This window comes from Orycteropus afer, unplaced genomic scaffold, assembly GCF_000298275.1.
Source record: "Orycteropus afer afer isolate SDZICR_OR568_19922 unplaced genomic scaffold, OryAfe1.0 scaffold00231, whole genome shotgun sequence".
NCBI classification, from domain to species: Eukaryota; Metazoa; Chordata; class Mammalia; order Tubulidentata; family Orycteropodidae; genus Orycteropus; species Orycteropus afer.
In genome coordinates, this window is record NW_006921818.1 from 3,191,143 (window position 1) to 3,210,665 (window position 19,523).

At 38.4% G+C, this 19,523-nt stretch overlaps 1 protein-coding gene across 1 annotated transcript in view; it reads left to right on the forward strand.

Annotated features, from left to right (window-relative positions):
• The window catches only part of DNAH6 (dynein axonemal heavy chain 6), a 447,135-nt gene that overhangs the window by 82,672 nt on the left and 344,940 nt on the right, over nt 1–19,523 (forward strand). Inside the window, exons 12-14 of the mRNA XM_007948902.2 lie at nt 152–303; nt 8,006–8,158; nt 14,805–15,056. Of these exons, the coding sequence (XP_007947093.1) occupies nt 152–303; nt 8,006–8,158; nt 14,805–15,056 (557 nt within the window). The remainder of the gene's footprint in view (nt 1–151; nt 304–8,005; nt 8,159–14,804; nt 15,057–19,523) is intronic.

Below are 19,523 nucleotides of genomic sequence, written 5' to 3' on the forward strand. Positions count from 1 at the left end.
TTCTTAATTAACATTTTAAAGTTTCACAAGGTACTCTATGGAACATTATAAATACATGTGTGAATTTATTAATGCAATGATTTTGAATATATTTTGTAATGACCCTTCAAGTCTAATATAATACATTTTATGCTTTATAAAAATTATGGAGATGTTAAATTCTTTAGTGAACAACTGGAAAAATATCACAGACAGCACAAGGATTCAGTAGCTCTAAAGCCCACCAGAAATGTAGGATTGCTGCTCATTGACACTAAGCTACTAAAAGAAAAACTCATTCCATCACCTTTGCGATGCTTGGAGGTAAGTATGGACTAGGAAGATTTTTATTATGGTCTCTATAATTATTTTATGATTTTTTAACTGCAAAAAATCCTATCTTTATCTTCTACACTACTCATCTGTGAGTTTGTTGTACTGTGATGGCTTGCGTGTTGCTGTGAGGCTTGAGGCTATGCCACTGGTATTTCAAGTGCCAGCAGGGTCACCCATGGTTGACAGGTTTCAGTGGAGCTTCCAGACTGAGAAAGACTTGGAAGAAGGAAGGGGCCATCCACTTCCCAAAGAATTGGCTGTGAAAACCTATGAGTAGCTGTGAAACACTGCCTGATGTATCACTGGAAATCTTTATGAATAGCCCTGAAACATTGTCTGATATACTGCTGGAAGATGAGCCCTTCAGGTCGGAAGGTACTCAAAATGCAACAAGGAAGAACTGCTTCCTCAAAGAAGAGTCAACCTTAATGACTTGGGTGGAATAAAGCTTTCAGGACCTCCAATTGCTGAGGTGGCATGACTCAAAATGGGAAGAAACAGCTGCAAACATCCATTAAAAATCACAACATAGAATATATGAAGTATGAATCTAGGAAAATTGGAAGTTGTCAGAAATGAAATGGAATGCATAAAGATCAATATCCTAGGCATTAGTGAGCTGAAATGGACTGTTTTTGGCCATTTTGAATCAGACAATCATATGATCTACTATGCTGGAAATAACAAATTGAAGAGGAATGGTGTGTATTCATCATCACAAAGAATGTTTCAAGGTCTATCCTGAAGTACAGTGCTGTCAGTGATAGAATAATGTCCATAAGCCTACAAGGAAGACTAGCTAATATTACTATTATTCAAATTTACACACCAACCACAAAAGCCAAAGACAAGGAAATTGAAGATTTTTACCAACTTCTGCAGTCTGAAATTGACCAAACATGCAACCAAGATCTATTGATTATTACTGGTGGTTGGAATGCAAAAATTAGAAACAAAGAAGAATCACCAGAAGTTAGAAAATATGGTCTTGGTGATAGAAATGACACCAGAGAACACATGATAGAATTTTGCAAGACCAACAACTTATCCAGTGCAAATACCTTTTATCAACAATGTAAATGGCAGCTAGATATGTGGACTTTGTCAGATGAGATACACAGGAATCAAATCAACTACATCTATGGAAAGAGGTGATGGAGAACCTCAACATCTTCAGCCAAAACAAGGCCAGGAGCTGACTGGAATAAACCATAAAGTGCTCATATGTAAGTTCAAGTTAAAGCTGAAGACAATTAAAAGAAGTCCACGAGAGCCAAAATATGACCTTGATTATATCCCACCTAAACACCGATGACTGAAAACCAGATGAATTGTTGGGTAACATCAAGAACATCATACATGAAAAAAAGCAAAGGTTCATTTTAAGACAGGAAAGAAAGAAAAGACCACAATGGATGTCAGAAGAGACTCTGAAACTTGCCTTTGAATGGAGAGTAGCTAAAGCAAATGGAAGAATTGATAAGATAAAAGAGCTGAACAGAAGATTTCAAAGAGCAGCTTGAGAAGATAGTCAATTATTATAATGAAGTGTACAAAGACCTGGAGTTAGAAAACCAAAAGGGAAGAACATACTTGTCATTTCTCAAGCTGAAAGAACTGAAGAAAAAATTCAAGCCTCGAGTTGCAATATTGTAAGATCCTATGGGCCAAATATGGAATGATGAAGGAAACATCAAAAGAAGATGGAAGGAATGCACAGAATCACTGTACCAAAAAGAATTGGTCGATGTTCATCCATTTCAGGAGGTGGCATATGATGAAGAACTGATGGTATTGAAGGAAGAAGTCCAAAGTGCACTCAAGGAATTGGCACAAAAACAAGCCTCCAGGAATTGACAGGATATCCACTGAGATGTTTAAACAAATGGATGTTGCGCTGGAGATACTTACTCATCTAGGCCAAAAAATTTGGAAGAATCTGGCCAACTGACTGGAAGAGCTCCATGTTTGTGCCCATTCCGAAGAAAGGTGATCCCACAGAATGTGGAAATTATCAAACAATATCATTAATATCACACACAAGTAAAATCTTGCTGAAGATAATTAAAAAACAGTTGCAACAGTATATTGACAAGGCACTTCCAGAAATTCAACCTGGATTAAGAGGAGAACAAGGGTTATCATTGCTGATGTCAAATGGATCTTGGCTGAAAGCAAAAAATATCAGATAGATGTTTACTTGTGTTTCATTGCCTATGCAAAGCCATCTGTATGGATCATAACAAATTATGGATAACATTGAGAAGAATGGGTATTCTGGAACACTTAATTGTGCTCATGAGGGACTTGTACATAGACCAGGAGGTTGTTGTTCGAATAGATCATGGTTTGAAATCAGGAAGGAGTACGTCAGGGTTGTGTGTCCTTTCACCATACTTATTCAATTTGTATGCTGAGCAAATAATCCGAGAAGCTGGACTATATGAAGAAGAATGCGGTATCAGTATTGGAGGAAGACTTTAATAACCTGTGATATGCAGAGGACACAACCTTGCTTGCTGAAAGTGAAGATGACTTGAAGCACTTACTGGTGAAGATTAAGACAACCGTCTGCAGTGTGTATTACACCTCAACATAAAGAAAACAAAAATCCTTACAACTGGACCAATAACAGCATCATGATAAATGGAGAAAAGGTTGAATTTGTCAATGATTTCACATTACTTGGTTCTGCAGTCAACACTGATGGAAGCAGCAGAAAGAAATCAGATGCTGTGTTGCACTGGGCAAGTGTGCTGCAAGAGACCTCTTTAAAGTGCTGAAGAGCAGAGCCATCTCTTTGAAGACTAAGGTATGCCTAACCCAAGCCGTGGTGTTTTCAGTCACCTCATATGCATGGGAAAGCTTGACAGTGAATAAGGAAAACTGAAGAAAAGTTGATGCTTTTTGAGTTGTGGTGTTGGTGAAGAATATTAAAAGTACCATGGACTGCCAGAAGAACTAACAAATCTGTCCTGGAAGAAGTGCAGCTAGATTGCTCCTTGGAAGCGAGAATGGCCAGACTTCATCTCACCTACTATGGTCATGTTGTCAGAAGGGACCATTCCCTGGAGAAGGATATTACGCTTGGTAAAGTTGATGGTCAGCAAAAAAGGGGAAGGCCCTCAACGAGACGGATTGACACAATGGATGCAACAATGGTTTCAGGTATAGCAAGGATTGTGAAGTTGGCACAGGACTGGGCAGTGTTTCATTCTGTTGTACATAGGGTCACTGTGAGTTGGAGCCAACTTGAGGGCACCTAACAACAACAACAATATCTTTATTTTCAAGTGTTAAAAATATATAAAATTAAATAAGTCTAGTGGACCTCCTTAATTTCTAGAATGAGTCTCTTATTGTTATTTCTGCCTGAAGCATAGTCAGCTTTCAGATCAAGGAAGAGAGGGACTTCAGACCTCAGATTTGTCTGTTACTGCCACCTATTTATGCTTTGTTGGAATATTTCAAGGCTTCCTGCAAAAGAGAGCCCACTCTAACAGCTCAGTGTCCTAGTGGGTTCTGAGGTACTTGGACATATCATTTCTGGGCCTCAGGAATGCCTGCTGATTGTTGATGCTAAGATCAAGTTTAAAGATCATTTCCTGATCTGGTACTGTCCATGAAGGTTTGATCATGTTTCGGTGAATTTTAGAGCTAGAGAAATCTGCATTGGTTCTGCAATAAATTTCAGTCTTTCTTTGGAGCCAGAGTATATGTCTCTCTCAGATATCCCAGAGAGACAGTGGCATAGAGCAGGGATCAGCAAACTTTATGCAAAAGTCCAATAGAGCCTGCCATCTATTTTGTAAGTACAGTTTTACTGTATATTTGTATACACATTGTGTATGCCTGCTTTCTCACTACAAGGACAGAGAGTTGAGTACAAGTAGTCTCCAACTTACAATGTATTCAAATTACTACAAACTGCACTTACAGCCATCTTGTGTTTTATTTCTATATCTTATTGTTAATAATAAGGGAGCTCTGGTGGCATGGTGGATGTCATTTAGCTGTTCACCAGAAGGTCAGTGGTTCAAACTACCAGCTGCTCGACAGGAGGAAGATGAGGCAGTCTACTTCTGTAAAGATTTATAGCCTTGGAAACCCAAATAGGGGCTGCTATGAGTCAGAATCAACTCGATGGCTGTGGGTCTTATTGTTAATAATATGTACTACATGTAATGTTGCAGCATGTAATTTGCTGATGTTGTGATTGTCAAATGTTCACTTGCAGATATTCAAATATGAGATTTATAAAGATACTGATAATAAAAGGCAATAATAATGAAAACTTTTTTTAAAAAAAAGATATTCAACTTACGTCAGAATCAACTTACAACACAGTCATAAAAATGGAGCTCCAACAGTATCAGGGCCTACCTATAGTTGAGACAGAGACTATATAGCCTACAGAATTAAAATATTTACTGTCTGACCCAGTATAGAAAACACTTGCTGATGCTAGTGCAGATGACAGAAGACACAGTATAAAAGACAGCAGAACTGGGTGCTAGTCTCTATTTTGTCATGGATTCGTTGTATGGCATTAGACTTTCTTCTGGAACTTTGTTTATTTGTTTGTTAAAAAAAGGAAAACAAGAAACAACACATTTGGAGTAGATTCAATTCAATTTCCACAAACATTTTTGAGCTCTACTACATACATACCTAGTATAACCAAAGTAGTATTTTTCAAACATTTGAAATTGTAACTTCAATAAGAAATATATTTTTTATCAAAACCTCACACTGTATTGGTCTGAGTCAAATCAGGAGACAAAGAAACACAAATTAATTAAAGAAGCAAAGTTTAATATAAAGAATTAGTAACTATAATAGCAAATTGGAGTAACTAGAGATTTGCTAGTGAGAATTAAAGAGAACTCTGAAGAATATAGGACTATCAGATGTAAGAAGCATCTGCTTTCCCTAAGACAGAGATAGTGCATGCTATGTAGACTCCCCACTGCCACCAGCACTACCAGGGCTGAGATCTAGATCTTGTTGGAGAGGGAACAGTAGTGGCTCACTGGATGACAGAAAAGCTTGGAAATTTGCCCTCTAGTGAAAGCTGGACAGAGAAAAAGAAAGCAGAATTTATATGTTCAAACTGTGGCATTAGTGAAGAATATGGAATATGCTGTAGACTGCCAAAGAATGAAAAAATCAATCTTAGAAGAAATACAACCACAATGTTCCTTAGAAGTAAGAATGGTGAGACTGACTCACTTGGTTTGGACATGTTGTCAGGAAAGACCAATTGCTAGCAAAGGACCTCTTGCTTGGTAAAGGAGAGGGCCAGTGGAGGCAAGAGAAACACTCACTGTGGTGGATTGAGACAACGCCCAAAACAATGGACTCATATATACCAACAATCATGAAGATGGTTCAGGAATGGTCAGTGTTTCATTCTGTTATACATGAAGTCACTATGAATTGGAGCCTACTCAATGGCAACTAATAGCAACAGCAGGGTGTCTAAAAAGATGCTCACAAGTAGATGTCTCACTGATGCATTTTGTTAGAAAACCACCTAAATCCAGGGTGCAGGTGGAAGCTGCTGGCATCTGCTGCTGTATCCTGGCACTAGAGAAACCATATGGACTGCGTGAGCCTGCCAAGCGAGCACCCCAGAACCAGGAAAAGGAGCCCTTTCTTCCTGCGGTGTCTTTCCAGTGCCCTCTACTGAGGGGTGAAAAAGAAATAATATTTAAACAGCCCAGAACAGGCTATGAAAAGTGGATTTGGAGCTGAGAGACGTTAACTGATAATGGTGCATACACAAACATCTCCCTAGGCTAATTATATCCTTGTTCATAAACAAAGAAAGAAAGAGTCACTGGGATTCTGAACACCCAACTTTCCTTCAGAATTAAACCTTAGACATATATGTGATTAGATTAACTAAGGTCAGAGGCCAACCCTAAACTATGGTCATGCTTAGAACATGAAGACAATGATGTCCCTAAGGTTGGTGTCACTCCCCCATGGCCCTCCTCCCATACTAGAACATACAGAACCCTTACTAATGTTTATTTTCAGTTTTAATCTTAGAGTAATATGTGATAAATATGGTTGTAAATTGCTTAAATGTAGTATTTCTTAGATTATATGAATACTAACAGCAAAATTATTTTGTAAAATATTTCTACATTGAATTGACACCACTCAAAATGAGAATAAATAGCTAACTGCAAACATCCATTAATAATTGGAATGTGGAATGTACAAAGTATGAATTTAGGAAAACTAGAAATTGTGAAAAATGAAATGGAACACATAATGAACGATACCCTAGGCATTAGTGAGCTGAAATGGACAGCTATTGGAACTTTTGAATCAGACAATCATCTGATCTACTATTCCAGGAATGACAAATTGAAGAGGAACAGCATTACATTCACTGTCAAATTAACCTTTCAAGATCTATCCTGAAGTGCAATGCTGTAAGTGATAGGGTAATAACTATAGACCTACAAGGTGTATTCCAGTTTGTGCATGCAAAGGCATTTGATGTGTGAGCCATAACAAAGTACAGCTAGTAATGCCAAAAATGGGTCTTTCCAGAACACTTAGTTGTACATAGATGAAGAAACAGTTGTTTAAACAGAAAAATGGGACACTGCATGTGTTGAAATCATGAAAGGTGTGTGTCAAGATTGTATCCTTTTATCATATTTACTCAATGTGTATGCTGAGCAAATAATCCAGGAGGCTGGACTATATGAAGAAGAACGTGGCATCAGGATTGGAGGAAGACTTGTTAAAAGTCTGAGATATGCAGATAATACAGCCTTGCTTGCTGAAAACGAAGATAACTTGAAGCACTTACTAATGAAAATCAAAGACTGCAGTCTTCAGTATGGATTACACCTCAATATAAGGAAAACAAAAATCCTCACAACTGGACCAGTAAGCAACATCATGATAAATGGAGAAAAGATTGAAGTTGTCAATGATTTCATTTTACTTGGATACACAATCCATGCCCGTGGTAGCAGCAGTCAAGAAACCAAATGATGTATTTAATTGGACAAATCTGTTGCAAAGATCTCTTTCAAGTGTTAAAGAGCAAAGATGTCACTGTGAGGACTAAAGTATGCCTGACTCAAGCCATGGTATTTTCAGTCTCCTCATATGCATGTGAAAGCTGTACAATGAACAAGGAAGACGGAAGAGTTGATGCCTTTGAGTTGTGGTGTTGGTGAAGAATACTGACTATACTATGGACTGCCAGGAGAACAAACAAATCTGTCTTGGAAGAAGTACAGCTGGAATACTCCTTAGAAGCTAGGATGTCGAGACTTCATCTCTTGTACTTTGGTCATGTTAGTAGGAGGAACCATTCCCTGGGGAAGGATATCATGCTTGGTAAAGTATAGGGTCAATGAAAAAGAGGAAGATCCTCAATGAGATGATGGCATAGGACTGAGCAGTGTTTCATTCTTTTGTACATAGGGTTGCTATGAGGCAGAACCAACTTGACAGCACCTAACAACAACAATCCAATGATATGCTGTTGGTTCATTTGCCTGGAAGTGATTTAATAAGAAAGAAAAAATGCCTTTATATACACTATTGCTTCCAATGTTGATTTAACAAATATCCAATTAGGATATATATAAACTATATGATAACAGAAAACTATTCAAATATTTGTATATTATGATTTCTTTTTCTTTCGTAGGTGCTAAATTTTATGCTTCCTCGTCAAAGCAAGAAGAAAGTAGATGCCATTATCTCTGAAGCACAAGACGCAGAGTATAAACTTGAATTCATCCCAACTACTACCATAGAATACGTTAATAGCTTAGTGTTTCTTGATGAAATTCAGGAAAGGGTGAGTTGGTGATACTGGGTAACTCAGATTTCCATTTATTATGCTAGGTATGGGACATACCTGACAAGGAAGAGGCAGGGACTGAAGATCAGGAACAGGATGTCAGAAACATTTTCAAACTAAGTTAATAGATAACCTATGTCACAGTGTAATAACAGCTAACATTTATCAAACTTAGTACAAGTCAGGAACTGTATTAAATTTTCACATGTATTACATTTTCATTCCTCACAAAACTTGAGAAGTGTGGATAGTATTTATTATCATTTTGCAATGAGGAAACAAAGACTAAAACAGGTTATGTTGCCCAAGATCACAGAGCTTGTATGTGGTAGAGATGGAATTTAAATTGGATCTGTTTGACCACAAAGCCCATGTTCTCAACTACAGTTCATTGTATATCTTATTTGCAATAAATGATAATAGAATTGGAATTTAGATATTCGTTATTATGGATGTCTTCAACCCTCGATCTACAGCTGTCTAATAGTCAGGATCCTTTCTTTTACAAATGAAAGAAGACTAACTTAAACTACTTAAGTGGAGTAGTTGTTGGGGAAAGAACAGTAGATTCAAGGATTCCAATAACATAAATGATGTGGTGAGATGTCTCTCTCTCTCTCTCTCTCTCACACACACACACACACACACACACACACACACACACTCTTAACTCTCATTCACTCCTTTGTCTCCCTTGCTACTTTCTCTCTAGGAACTCTTGGTTCCCTTCTCTCAGTCTCTTGACTGTGGCAGGCAACCTAGCATTTGGATTCAGTAGTCAATTATTTCAATCTCATATCAAGCTGACATTCAATATTTCACTCATATCAATCTGGCATTCAACATTTGAAATAGAGATAAATTATTTTCTTAAATGCCTGGAAATTGAAGAAATACTCCAAATAAAAAATATAAACTGAATGAAATAAATCTTTAACAACTGGATAGTCTATTATACTTGTTAACAGCTCATAATTAAAGCTATTTCACATGCTTAGGAAAGTAACAATTTTGTTTCTCATTTCAAGAACAGTGTCTACTCAAAAGGGCAGATACTTTTAGATTTTTCTCAGATTTGCTTATACCTCATCTCAGGACTCCAGAGATGCAAGTATTTACTATTTTTTGTATTTATTAAGTACAGAAATCAAATTGAGTATATCCGTGGAAAGAGATGATGGAGAAGCCCAATGTCATCATTTAGAACAAGTTCAGAACAGATCATCAATTGCTTATATTCAGTTTGACATATGAAGCTAAAGAAAATTAAAATAAGTCCACAAGAGCCAAAGTCAAGCCTTGAATATATCCCACCTGAATTTGGCGACCTTCTGAAGGATAGATTTGATGCATTGAATACCAGTGACCAGACAAGTTGTCAGATAACATCAAGGACAACATACATGAAGAAAGCAAAAGGTCATTAAAAAGGAAGGAAAGAGAGAAAGCATCAAATGAATGTCAGAAGAGACTCTGAAACTTGCTCTGGAATGGAGAATAGCTAAAACAAAATGAAGAAATGATGACGTAAAAGAGCTAAACAGAAGATTTGTTTAGTTGAGCCAATGTGGCTCAAGAAGACAGAGTATCATAGTGAACTGTGCAGAGAGCAGAAGTTAGAAAACCAAAAGGGAAGAACCTGCTCAGCATTTCTCAAGCTGAATGAACTCAAGAAAAAGTTGCCATATTGAAAGATTCTATGGGGAAAATAGGAGTTCTGGTGGTGTAGTGCCTAAAGCATTTGACTGTTAATCAGAAGGCTGGAGGTTCAAACCCACCAGCCACTCCTTGGAAGGAAGGTTGGGCAATCTACTTCCGTAGTGATACTGCCTCGGAAACCCAAGGAGGGGTTGCTGAGTTGGATCCGACTCAATGGCCGTAAGGTTTTTTTTTTTTTTGTTGTTGTTGTTGTTATGGGGAAAATATTGGACAACACAGGAAGCAGCAAAAGAAGATAGAAGGACTACATAGAGTCACTGCACTGAAAAAAATTAGTCAATATTTAGCCACTTCAGGAGCAGCATATGATCAAGAAGCAATAGTATTGAATGAAGAACTTCAAGCTGCCCTGAAGGCAATGTTTGTAAACAAGGCTGCAGGAACTGGCATAATACCAGTTGACATGTATGAACAAATAGATGCAACACTGGAAGCACTCACTCATCTATACCAAGAAATTTGGAAGACAGTTACCTGGCCAGCTGACTGAATAGATTCATATTTATGCCTATTCCACAGAAAGGTGGATCATTCCAGCATAATTTGGAAATTATTGAATATCATTAATATCACCCACAAGTAAAATTTTGCTGAAGATAATTCAAAACTGTTTGCAGCAGTACCTTGAAAGGGAACGGCCAGAAATTCAAGCTGGATTCAGAAGAGAATAGGGAACAAGGATTATCATTACTGTTGTCAGGTTGATCTTGGCTAAAGTAGAGAATATCAGAAAGATGTTCACCTATGTTTTATAGACTATGTAGAGAAATATGTGTGGATCGTAACAAATTATGAATAACACTGCAAAGAATAGGAATTCCAGAGCACTTAACTGTGCTCATGTTGAACCTATATATAGACCAAGAGGCAGTTGTATGAACAGAACAAGAAAGTTGTGCATCAGTGTTGCATCCTTTCACAATATTTATTCAATTGGTGTACTGAGTAAATAATCCAAGAAACTGGGCTATATGAAGAGGAAAACAGCATCAGGATTGGAAGAAGACTCATTAACAACCTGTGATATGCAGGTGACACAACCTTGCTTGTTGAAAGTGAAGAGGACTTGAAGCATTTACTGAAGATCAATGATTACAGCCATTAGAATGAATTACACCTCAACATAAAGAAAAAAAAATCCTTACAAGTAGACCAATAAGCAATGCCATGATAAATGGAGAAAAGATTAAAGTTGTAAAGGATTTTTATTTAACTTGATTTTTCCTGGATCCACAGTCAATGCCCATGGAAGCAACAGTCAGAAAGTCAAATGACGTATTGCATTGGGCAAATCTGCTGCAAAAGACCTCTTTAAAATGTTATAAAGCAAAGATGTCACTTTGAGAACTAAAGCACGCCTCACCCAAGCCAAGTCAGATCTGACTCATAGCAACCCCTCCTTGGGTTACCAAGGCAGTAGCACTATGGAAGTAGATTGCCCAACCTTCCTTCTGAGGAGTGGCTGGTGGGTTTGCACCACCAGCCTTTTGGTTAGCAGTCAAATACCTTAGGCACTACGCCACCAGAGGTCCCCCCACCCAAGCCATGGTATTTTCAGTCCCCTCATATACATATGAAAGCTGGATAGTGAGTGAGGAAGACTGAAGAAAATTGATGCCTTTGAATTATGGTGTTGGGGAAGAATAATGAATATGCTCTGGTGGCACAGTGGTTAAAGCATTTGTCTGTGAACCAAAAGGGCAGCAGCTTGAACCTACCAGCTGCTCTGTGAGAGAAAGATGAGGTAGTATGCTTCCATAAAGATGTACAAACTTGGTTGTAAATACTCTGTCCTGTAGGGTCACTAGAAGTTGGAATCAACTTGATGGCTATGAATTTGGGTTGGCCAGAAGAATAACAAACCTGTCTTGGAAGAAGTACAGCCAGAATGCTCCTTAGAAGCAATGATGGCAAAACTTCACCACATGTACTTTGGACATGTTATCAGGAGGGACCAGTCCCTGGAGAAAGATATGATATTTGGCAAATAGAGGGTCAGTGAAACAGAGGAAGATCCACAAGGAAGTAGGTTGACACAGTGGTTGCAAGAGTGGGCTCAAAAAGCAATGATTCTGAGGATGGCACAAGACGAGATTGTATTTCATTCTGTGTATATGAGATCACTATTAGCCAGAACTGACTCAATGGTACTTCCCAACAACAACAAGAAGCCTCTTTGGACAAATGACTAAAACTTGCTTTAACTAGCTTTGGCAAAAACAGGTACCCTACTTAGAGATTCAAGGTGTCTCATGGAATTGCCAGTCAAGAATATAAGTAGACTTTGCAACTGACTAGCATCAAGGTAGTCCTCTTTCCATCTCTCCTCTCTGCATCTGACTATCTTCTTTGCTTGTGTCTCTCTCCCTCTCCTTCTTCACCCAACTGCAGAAACATGGCCACCAGTAGCTCCTAGGTTATACATTGCAAGTCTAGACAACCACCAAGAGAGAGAAAATCTCTTTCTTCCAATATCAATTCTAAATGTCTAGTAGATGAATTCAGTACCCTCTCCTGTCCTGTAAACTATAGCAATAAGGTAAGATAACATTTTACACAAGAGTTGTGAAGGGTAGACTGCTGTCACTTTACAGTTCTAGGATAAGAGAGTCAGGGTGCTATGCAGAAAACCTAGACTGTGTCCCAAGAGGTTGTCTGTGCTTTGCTGGGTGATATGTTGGGGAAACAGCTTCCCTAAGGAGATATTCTGCACGCATGAGCAGCTCATCTTGGAACTTCATCTACCCTTTCAATAAACTTAATGAGAATCCACTAAGCATGATTGTAACAATGAAAACCTGTTTTCTAGGAGCTTACAGTTTAGAATGAAAGCAGACAATTATTATAATGTGATTAATATAACAATGGGGAAGGTATAAGGTACAGTTTTAGGACTAGTATCTTATGGTGAACCTGGCCTGTGGACCACAAAAAAAGTTTTGGAGGGCATTCAGTGTTTAAGTCATGCTGTGAGGTACATCTCAGTATTCAAATAGGCATTCCAGGGAGAAGGAAAACCACGTGCAAAGACATGAGGCAGCATGACACGAGCAAGACATGGCACTTGGTATTCTATGGAGAAAGGATGTTTGATGGAGAAAGCTGATGAACTGTAATTAAAGCAGTATTGTGAAGGATAGGAGAGAGGAAATGGGATTCTAGAGATGGTAAGTAAGTAAAATTTAAAGGATTTAGTGGACAACTGAATAGTGGGACAGCAAGAAGGGTCCAAGATGACTCTTAGTGTCTTTATAAAAGAGATGGGTAGATAGTGGTATCATTAACTAGTATAGGTGGGGCAGGCCACATAATTGATTACCTGACCAGTGTATTTTTAAGAGTGAAAGAGACACTATTAATCATTATGACAGGACAATAAGTATAAATCAGGACACTTCCAAAGAAACCTGGACATATGCATACCCCAACTACAGGAATAGTTCTCTTTATAATTTTGTTTGATACACTGGGACACTTTTGATTAAAAGTAGCAAAAACTCACATAGCTAGCTTAGAAAAAGTGAGACGATTTATTCTAAGTTTACAGGGATATCTGTAATTCAAAAACATGGATGGAGCCAGGTCTTTAAGAAGGACAGGAACTAGGAAAACCAAAAGTGCCTGTCTATATCTCATCTCTGCGGTCCTCTAGAACCTGTTAGAATGCAGATTCTTTGGCTCTACCCCCGCCCCCCACCTGCTGAATCAGAAACTAGGGAGGAGGTAGCAGCAGTCTGTGCTTAATAAGGTTTACAGGTGACTGTCAGGCATGCTAGGAGCTCTGGTAGCATAGTGTCTAAGGCACTTAACTGCTAACCAGAAGGCTGGCGGTTCAAACCCACCAGCCACTCCTCGGAAGGAAGATGGGGCAATCTACTTTTGTAGTGATGTTGTTGTTGTTGTTGTTATGTGCCGTCAAGTCGGCCCCGACTCATACTGCCTCAGAAACCCAAGAAGGGACTATGAGTCAGGTCCAACTTGACAGTGCATAACAGCAACATTGTGTCAGGCTCGCTAAATGTTGAGAACCATTTCCCTAAAAGCCTCTCTGCTGGTGTATTCTCATGTTAAGAACCTGCTTTCTGTTTTCATAGGAAAGCAAATGACCTCTGCTGACTTTTACAGAGTCTAATTTTTCCCATATGTAACAGAAGAATCAAGACAGACCTGGGTTCTCTAGATGCCAGTTTAGCACTACTTGGTTCAGTTTATGGACAGGAGGCTTGTTCAAGTTGTTGATTTGTCGCTGCTCTCTCTATAATCATCTGGCAGTGTGTGTGTGTGGGGGGGGTGTCCCCCAAAATTAGGGAGTCAGTTGGCGGGAAATTAAGAGAGATAAGAAATATACTACCCACTAAAAGTATCCATCAAAGTGAAAATGTTTAGAAGTCAGTTGGATATAGTAACATAATTTATAAAAGGGTACTGGGAAGTTCATAGGTCAGAGTTCTGAACTATGCAGGGAGGAACATTGCCTACTCGCATGTCAGGGGCTCTTCTGGAACCATCACTGGTCAACACAAACCCAGAGGCTCAGATATTACAAATGAACCACACACAGGCCCTCTGTATCCTTCCAGCCTATATTGACTCTGAAAATTCTAAATATTGGCATGTTTAAACCTACTGAAGAACAACAAAAAAAAAAAGAGAAAGTGAAGAAAAATAAACATAAGAGTGATACTAACTGTGCTCAGCTATAAACACCTTACCTCCTGAGCCTGATTCCATGTATCACAGTGCTGAGTATGTTTACTCTCCAGCAGGCTTCAGCCAATTTGATTGCAACATGAAACACCCTCCCAATGTACTCACTGTTCACAGCTTAATGTCATGGTGCACAGTAGACTTCTCTTATTAAAAACAAACAAAGCATGTAATAGGGCTCTGCTGAATTTAACAAGCAACCTATGTTTCTGTTTAGATTGAAAGCCTTGAAGATGAAGCTAATACAGTGATTCAAATGTACAAACTTATTGAGCAATATCAGGTCCCCACACCTCCTGAAGACTTTGCTGTTTTTGCAACTCTGAAACCATCCATTATTGCTGTTCGCAACGCCATTGATAAATCGGTGGGTGATAGAGATACAAGCATCAAGCAATTTTGTCTGCATTTGGGTAGAGATCTTGAAGAGCTAAACAATGAAGTAAATGAAATAAAGATGCAAGCACAGGTAAGCTAAAGCAAGACTTTTAGAAAAATCTGTGTAAAGTTTTACTGTGGTTTAATTTTTAATCTGGTTTAGCTTCTGTGTCTAAGGTTTCTTCTAATCAGATAATAATGTTTTTCTGACCAGCTATTGAAAATCAGAAGTGTTTTTGAACCTCTGGAAGTATTTCTGAACCTCTAAGGACAGAATAGATTTCAGATGTTTTCAAGAAGAGCATACATGGAGTATTGAATACTATTCCTCCTGGCTTGTATTTATTACTTTGAAGTGAATGTTTTTACAACTTTCTAGCACACTTTATAATTTTGTCACAATTTAAAAATTTGCTTAGCCACAATAATAGAAAATTCTCCTTTGGAAAGAGGCAGAGTATAAATTGATAAATGATAATGAAGAATATTTGGATAACCAATTTTATTATACAAAAGATATAGGGGAAGTTTTAAAACTATTTAGAATAGACATCTGGGTAATTCTTACCTAAAGCATATATGAAAATGTGATTTTGTAATGATCTATTATTTTACTATTAACATTGACTAAATGTTATTACAGAAGTATAAAACTATGCAAACATATAATCAAATAGAAAAATTGGAAACAAACTCAATGTCCATGAACAAAGGATTAATAAAATGTGTGAGGGTACATCCACTCAAAGGAATATAATACAGACATTAAAATTATAATATATCTATGTATTGATATGAAAACTTAATAACTTATATTTCTTGTGTGCTTACTATGTCTAGTACCATACTGAGGACTTGGCATTGGTTTTACTTTTGTATTGGAGTATTTTTTTATTTTCTTACAGAGAAACCATACATAACTGTAGATAACTACAACTCAATGAATTATCAGAAAGTAAAGAAACCCATGTACCTACTACTCAGGTCAAGAACTGTATAGCATTATTAGCACCCTAGAAGTCACCTGGTAACACAGTGGTTAAAGCACTCAACTGGTAACCAAATTGTTGGCAGTTAGAACACACCAGCAGCTCCCTGGGAGAAAAGAGCTAATGATCTTTTCCTATAAAGATTATAGCCTAGGAAACCCTATGAAGAAGTTCTACTTTGTCATTTGGAGAGGAAGGAAGGGTTGCTTGAGTCAGAAACAACAGAACAACAGAAGTCCCCTTAGTGTTTCCTCTAATTATTAATCCTTCCTTCCTCTCCAAATCCACTACCCAAATTCTAATACCAAAAATCAGTTATGACAGTTTTTTGAACTTCAATTAAATAGTGATATAGTGTGTCCTTCATTTTGTTTTGTTTTATTCCTAAACTTCATCCTTGTCACTGTGTGTGTCACTGGTAGTGCAGTGGTCAAAACGCTCAGCTGCTAACCACAATGTCAGAAGATGGAACCCACCAGCCAAACCACAGGAGAAAGATGAGGCAGTCTGGTTCCATAAAGACTGATAGCCTTGGAAACCATATGAGGCAGTTCTACTCTATCCTGTAGGGTTGCATGAGTCAGAGTTCAACTGGACAACAATGGGTTTATAGTATTTCATTGTGTGCCACAATTTAATTACCCATTCCATGGTTAATGGACACTGGGATTAGTTACAACTTTGTGCAGTTATAAACACTGTTCTTAGGAACATTCTTGCATATGTTTGCATGTTTTAACTCATCTAATTCTCAGAATATCTATGAGATTTTGTTATTCACACTTTATAGAGAAGGAAACTAAAGTTCAGGAAACTTAAGTAACTTGCCCAGAGTCAAACTGGTAATACATGGAAGAGCCAGCTTAGGCAGTCTATGTCTAGCAATTAGTAGTTGGCTAATAACTGCTGTACAATATTATTTTAAGAATAATATATATGTGTGTAGGTAGATTGCTCTGGTAGCATAGTGGCTAAAGCACTTGACTGCTAACCAGAAGGCTGGCGGTTCAAACCCACCAGCCACTCCTTGGAAGGAAGGTTGGGCAATCCTACTTCCGTAGTGATACTGCCTCGGAAACCCAAGGAGGGGTCACTATGAGTCAGAGCCGACACGACGGCACATAACAACATAAGGTAGATTGCTAGAGAAAACAAAAAGTCTTAGCAAGTGCTTTATGTGTAATCATGCATTTTAAAAAGCAAGATGCACATACACAAAAATAATAGCAGAGGTTCTCTCTACATCATGGGATAACAAGTACTTCTATAGAGGTTTGAAATTAGCTTACTATCATCCATGAGCCAAGAACTGCAACTTTATATTCTTTCCATAAATATCATCTTGCTGTTAAGACCCCCCACTCCTCCTGATCAGGAAGTAGCAGAGAAAAAACATTATTTGCCAATTGATGGTAACTCAACTTCAGAAAATGTCTGTCTCATTCTGACTTGATCTCTTTTGGGTAGATTTTAATTCATTTCAAAATCTAAACTCCCTGTTGGGCATTTCTTTTCCTTTTAGAGACCTCACTACCTTTTCCACCAACCCCTCCTACCTCCTGCCCATAAGGGGTGGCTTACATTGCCACATGGTGGATGGGGAGGGGAGGGACATGTGATCCTCTTGCTGCTCTCTGGACCAGAGCAGCCTTCAGTGCTGTTTGGCTGGTCTCTGTCTGGGTGGTCCAGGCAGTTGTTTACTAAGAGTCCTTCTTGGTTCTTTAGGCACCATGCTAGCCCCTGTTGTTGCAGTCCATCATTCCTGCCAATGCCTTGTAGCAGCACATGGTCCGGGGCTTTCTCATCCTGACTTCAGACCTTTTCTGGTCTGAGGTATGTGTATACACATATGCACACACACAGAGTTCTCTCAGCACTTCCTACTTTCAGAATCATCTAGAATATGTTGTTATTTTGAATGCAGAGCTATGCTGAACCAGATATGGAATAATTAGCCTCCTCAAGTGATTGCTGTAATAGTCTCAGGTTCCTCCAGTTTACTCAAATTCTCCCAAACATAACCATTTCATTCCCATTCACTGAAGTTGCAACCTCAACAGGCCATCCAGGAAACTTATGTCTGGCTGTTTATTCTTCACCTTCTCTCTTCCTCCCTCTCACAATTCAAAGGACTTCCCACTTCCCCTTTTTATAAAATGGAAATTTTCTTCATATCATATCCTCTTCCTTCCTTTCTTCTTCCCTGAAGTCATGTTGGTTGAAGAAGTGTCATAGGAAATGAAAGCAGACAAGAGAAAATGCATTGCTAGATGGTTAGGTGCTGTTAAGTTGTCTCTGACTCATAGGGACCCCATGCACAGCAGAACGAAACACTGCCCAGTCCTGTACCAGCCTCACAAGCCTTGCTATACCTGAGCCCATAGTTGCAGGCACTGTGTCAATCCATCTCACTGAGGGCCTTCACCTTCTTCATTGACCTTCCACTTCACCAAGCATGAGATTCTTCTCCAGGGAATGGTTCCTTCTGACAACATGACCAAAGTAGGTGAGACAAAGTCTGGCCATTCTTGCTTCCAAGGAGAATTCTGGCTGCACTTCTTCCAGGACAGATTTGTTAGTCCTTTTAGCAGACCATGGTACTCTTAGCACACCACAACTCAAAAGCATCAACTCTTCTTCAGTCTTCCTTATTCATTGTGCAGCTCTCACATGCATAAGAGGTGATTGAAAGTACCATGGCTTGGGTTAGGTGCAGTTTAGTCTTCAGAGAGACATTTTTGCTCTTCACCACTTTAAGGAGGTTTTATGCAGCAGATTAGCCCAATGCAATATGTCGTCTGATATCTTGTCTGCTGCATCCATTGGTGTTGATTGTAGAACCAAATAATATGAAATCCTTGACAACTTCAGTCTTTTCTCCATTTATTGTGAAGCTGTTTATTGGACCAGATGTGAGGCGTTTTGTTTTCTTTATATTGAGGTGTAATCCATACTGCGGTCTGTAGTCTTTAATCTTCATCAGTAAATGCTTCAAGTCATCCTCACTTCCAGCAAGCAAAGTTGAGTCATCTGCATATTGCCGGTTGTTAATGAGTCTTCATCCAATTCTGATGCCACGTTCTTCTTCATATAATCCAGCTTCTTGGATTATTTGCTCAGCATACAATTTGAATAAGTACGATGAAAGATATAACCTTGATGCACTCACTTCTTGATTTTGAACCATGCAGTATATCTTTGTTCTGTTCGAACGACAGCCTCTTGATCTATGTACAGGTTCCTGATGAGTACAATCAAGTGTTCTGGAATTCCCATTCTTCTCAATATTATCCATAATTTTTTATGATCCACACAATTGAATGCTTTTGCATAGTCAATAAAACGTAAGTAAACATCTTCCTGGTATTCTTTGCTTTCAGCTAAGATCCATCTGACATCAGCAATGATATCCTTCATTCCACGTCCTCTTTTGAATCCAGCTTGCATTTCTGGAAGCTCTCTGTCAATATACTGCTGCAACTGTTTTTTAATTATCTTCAGTAAGATTTTACTTGCATGTGATATTAATGATATTGTTCGATAATTTCCACAGTCTGAGGGATCTCCTT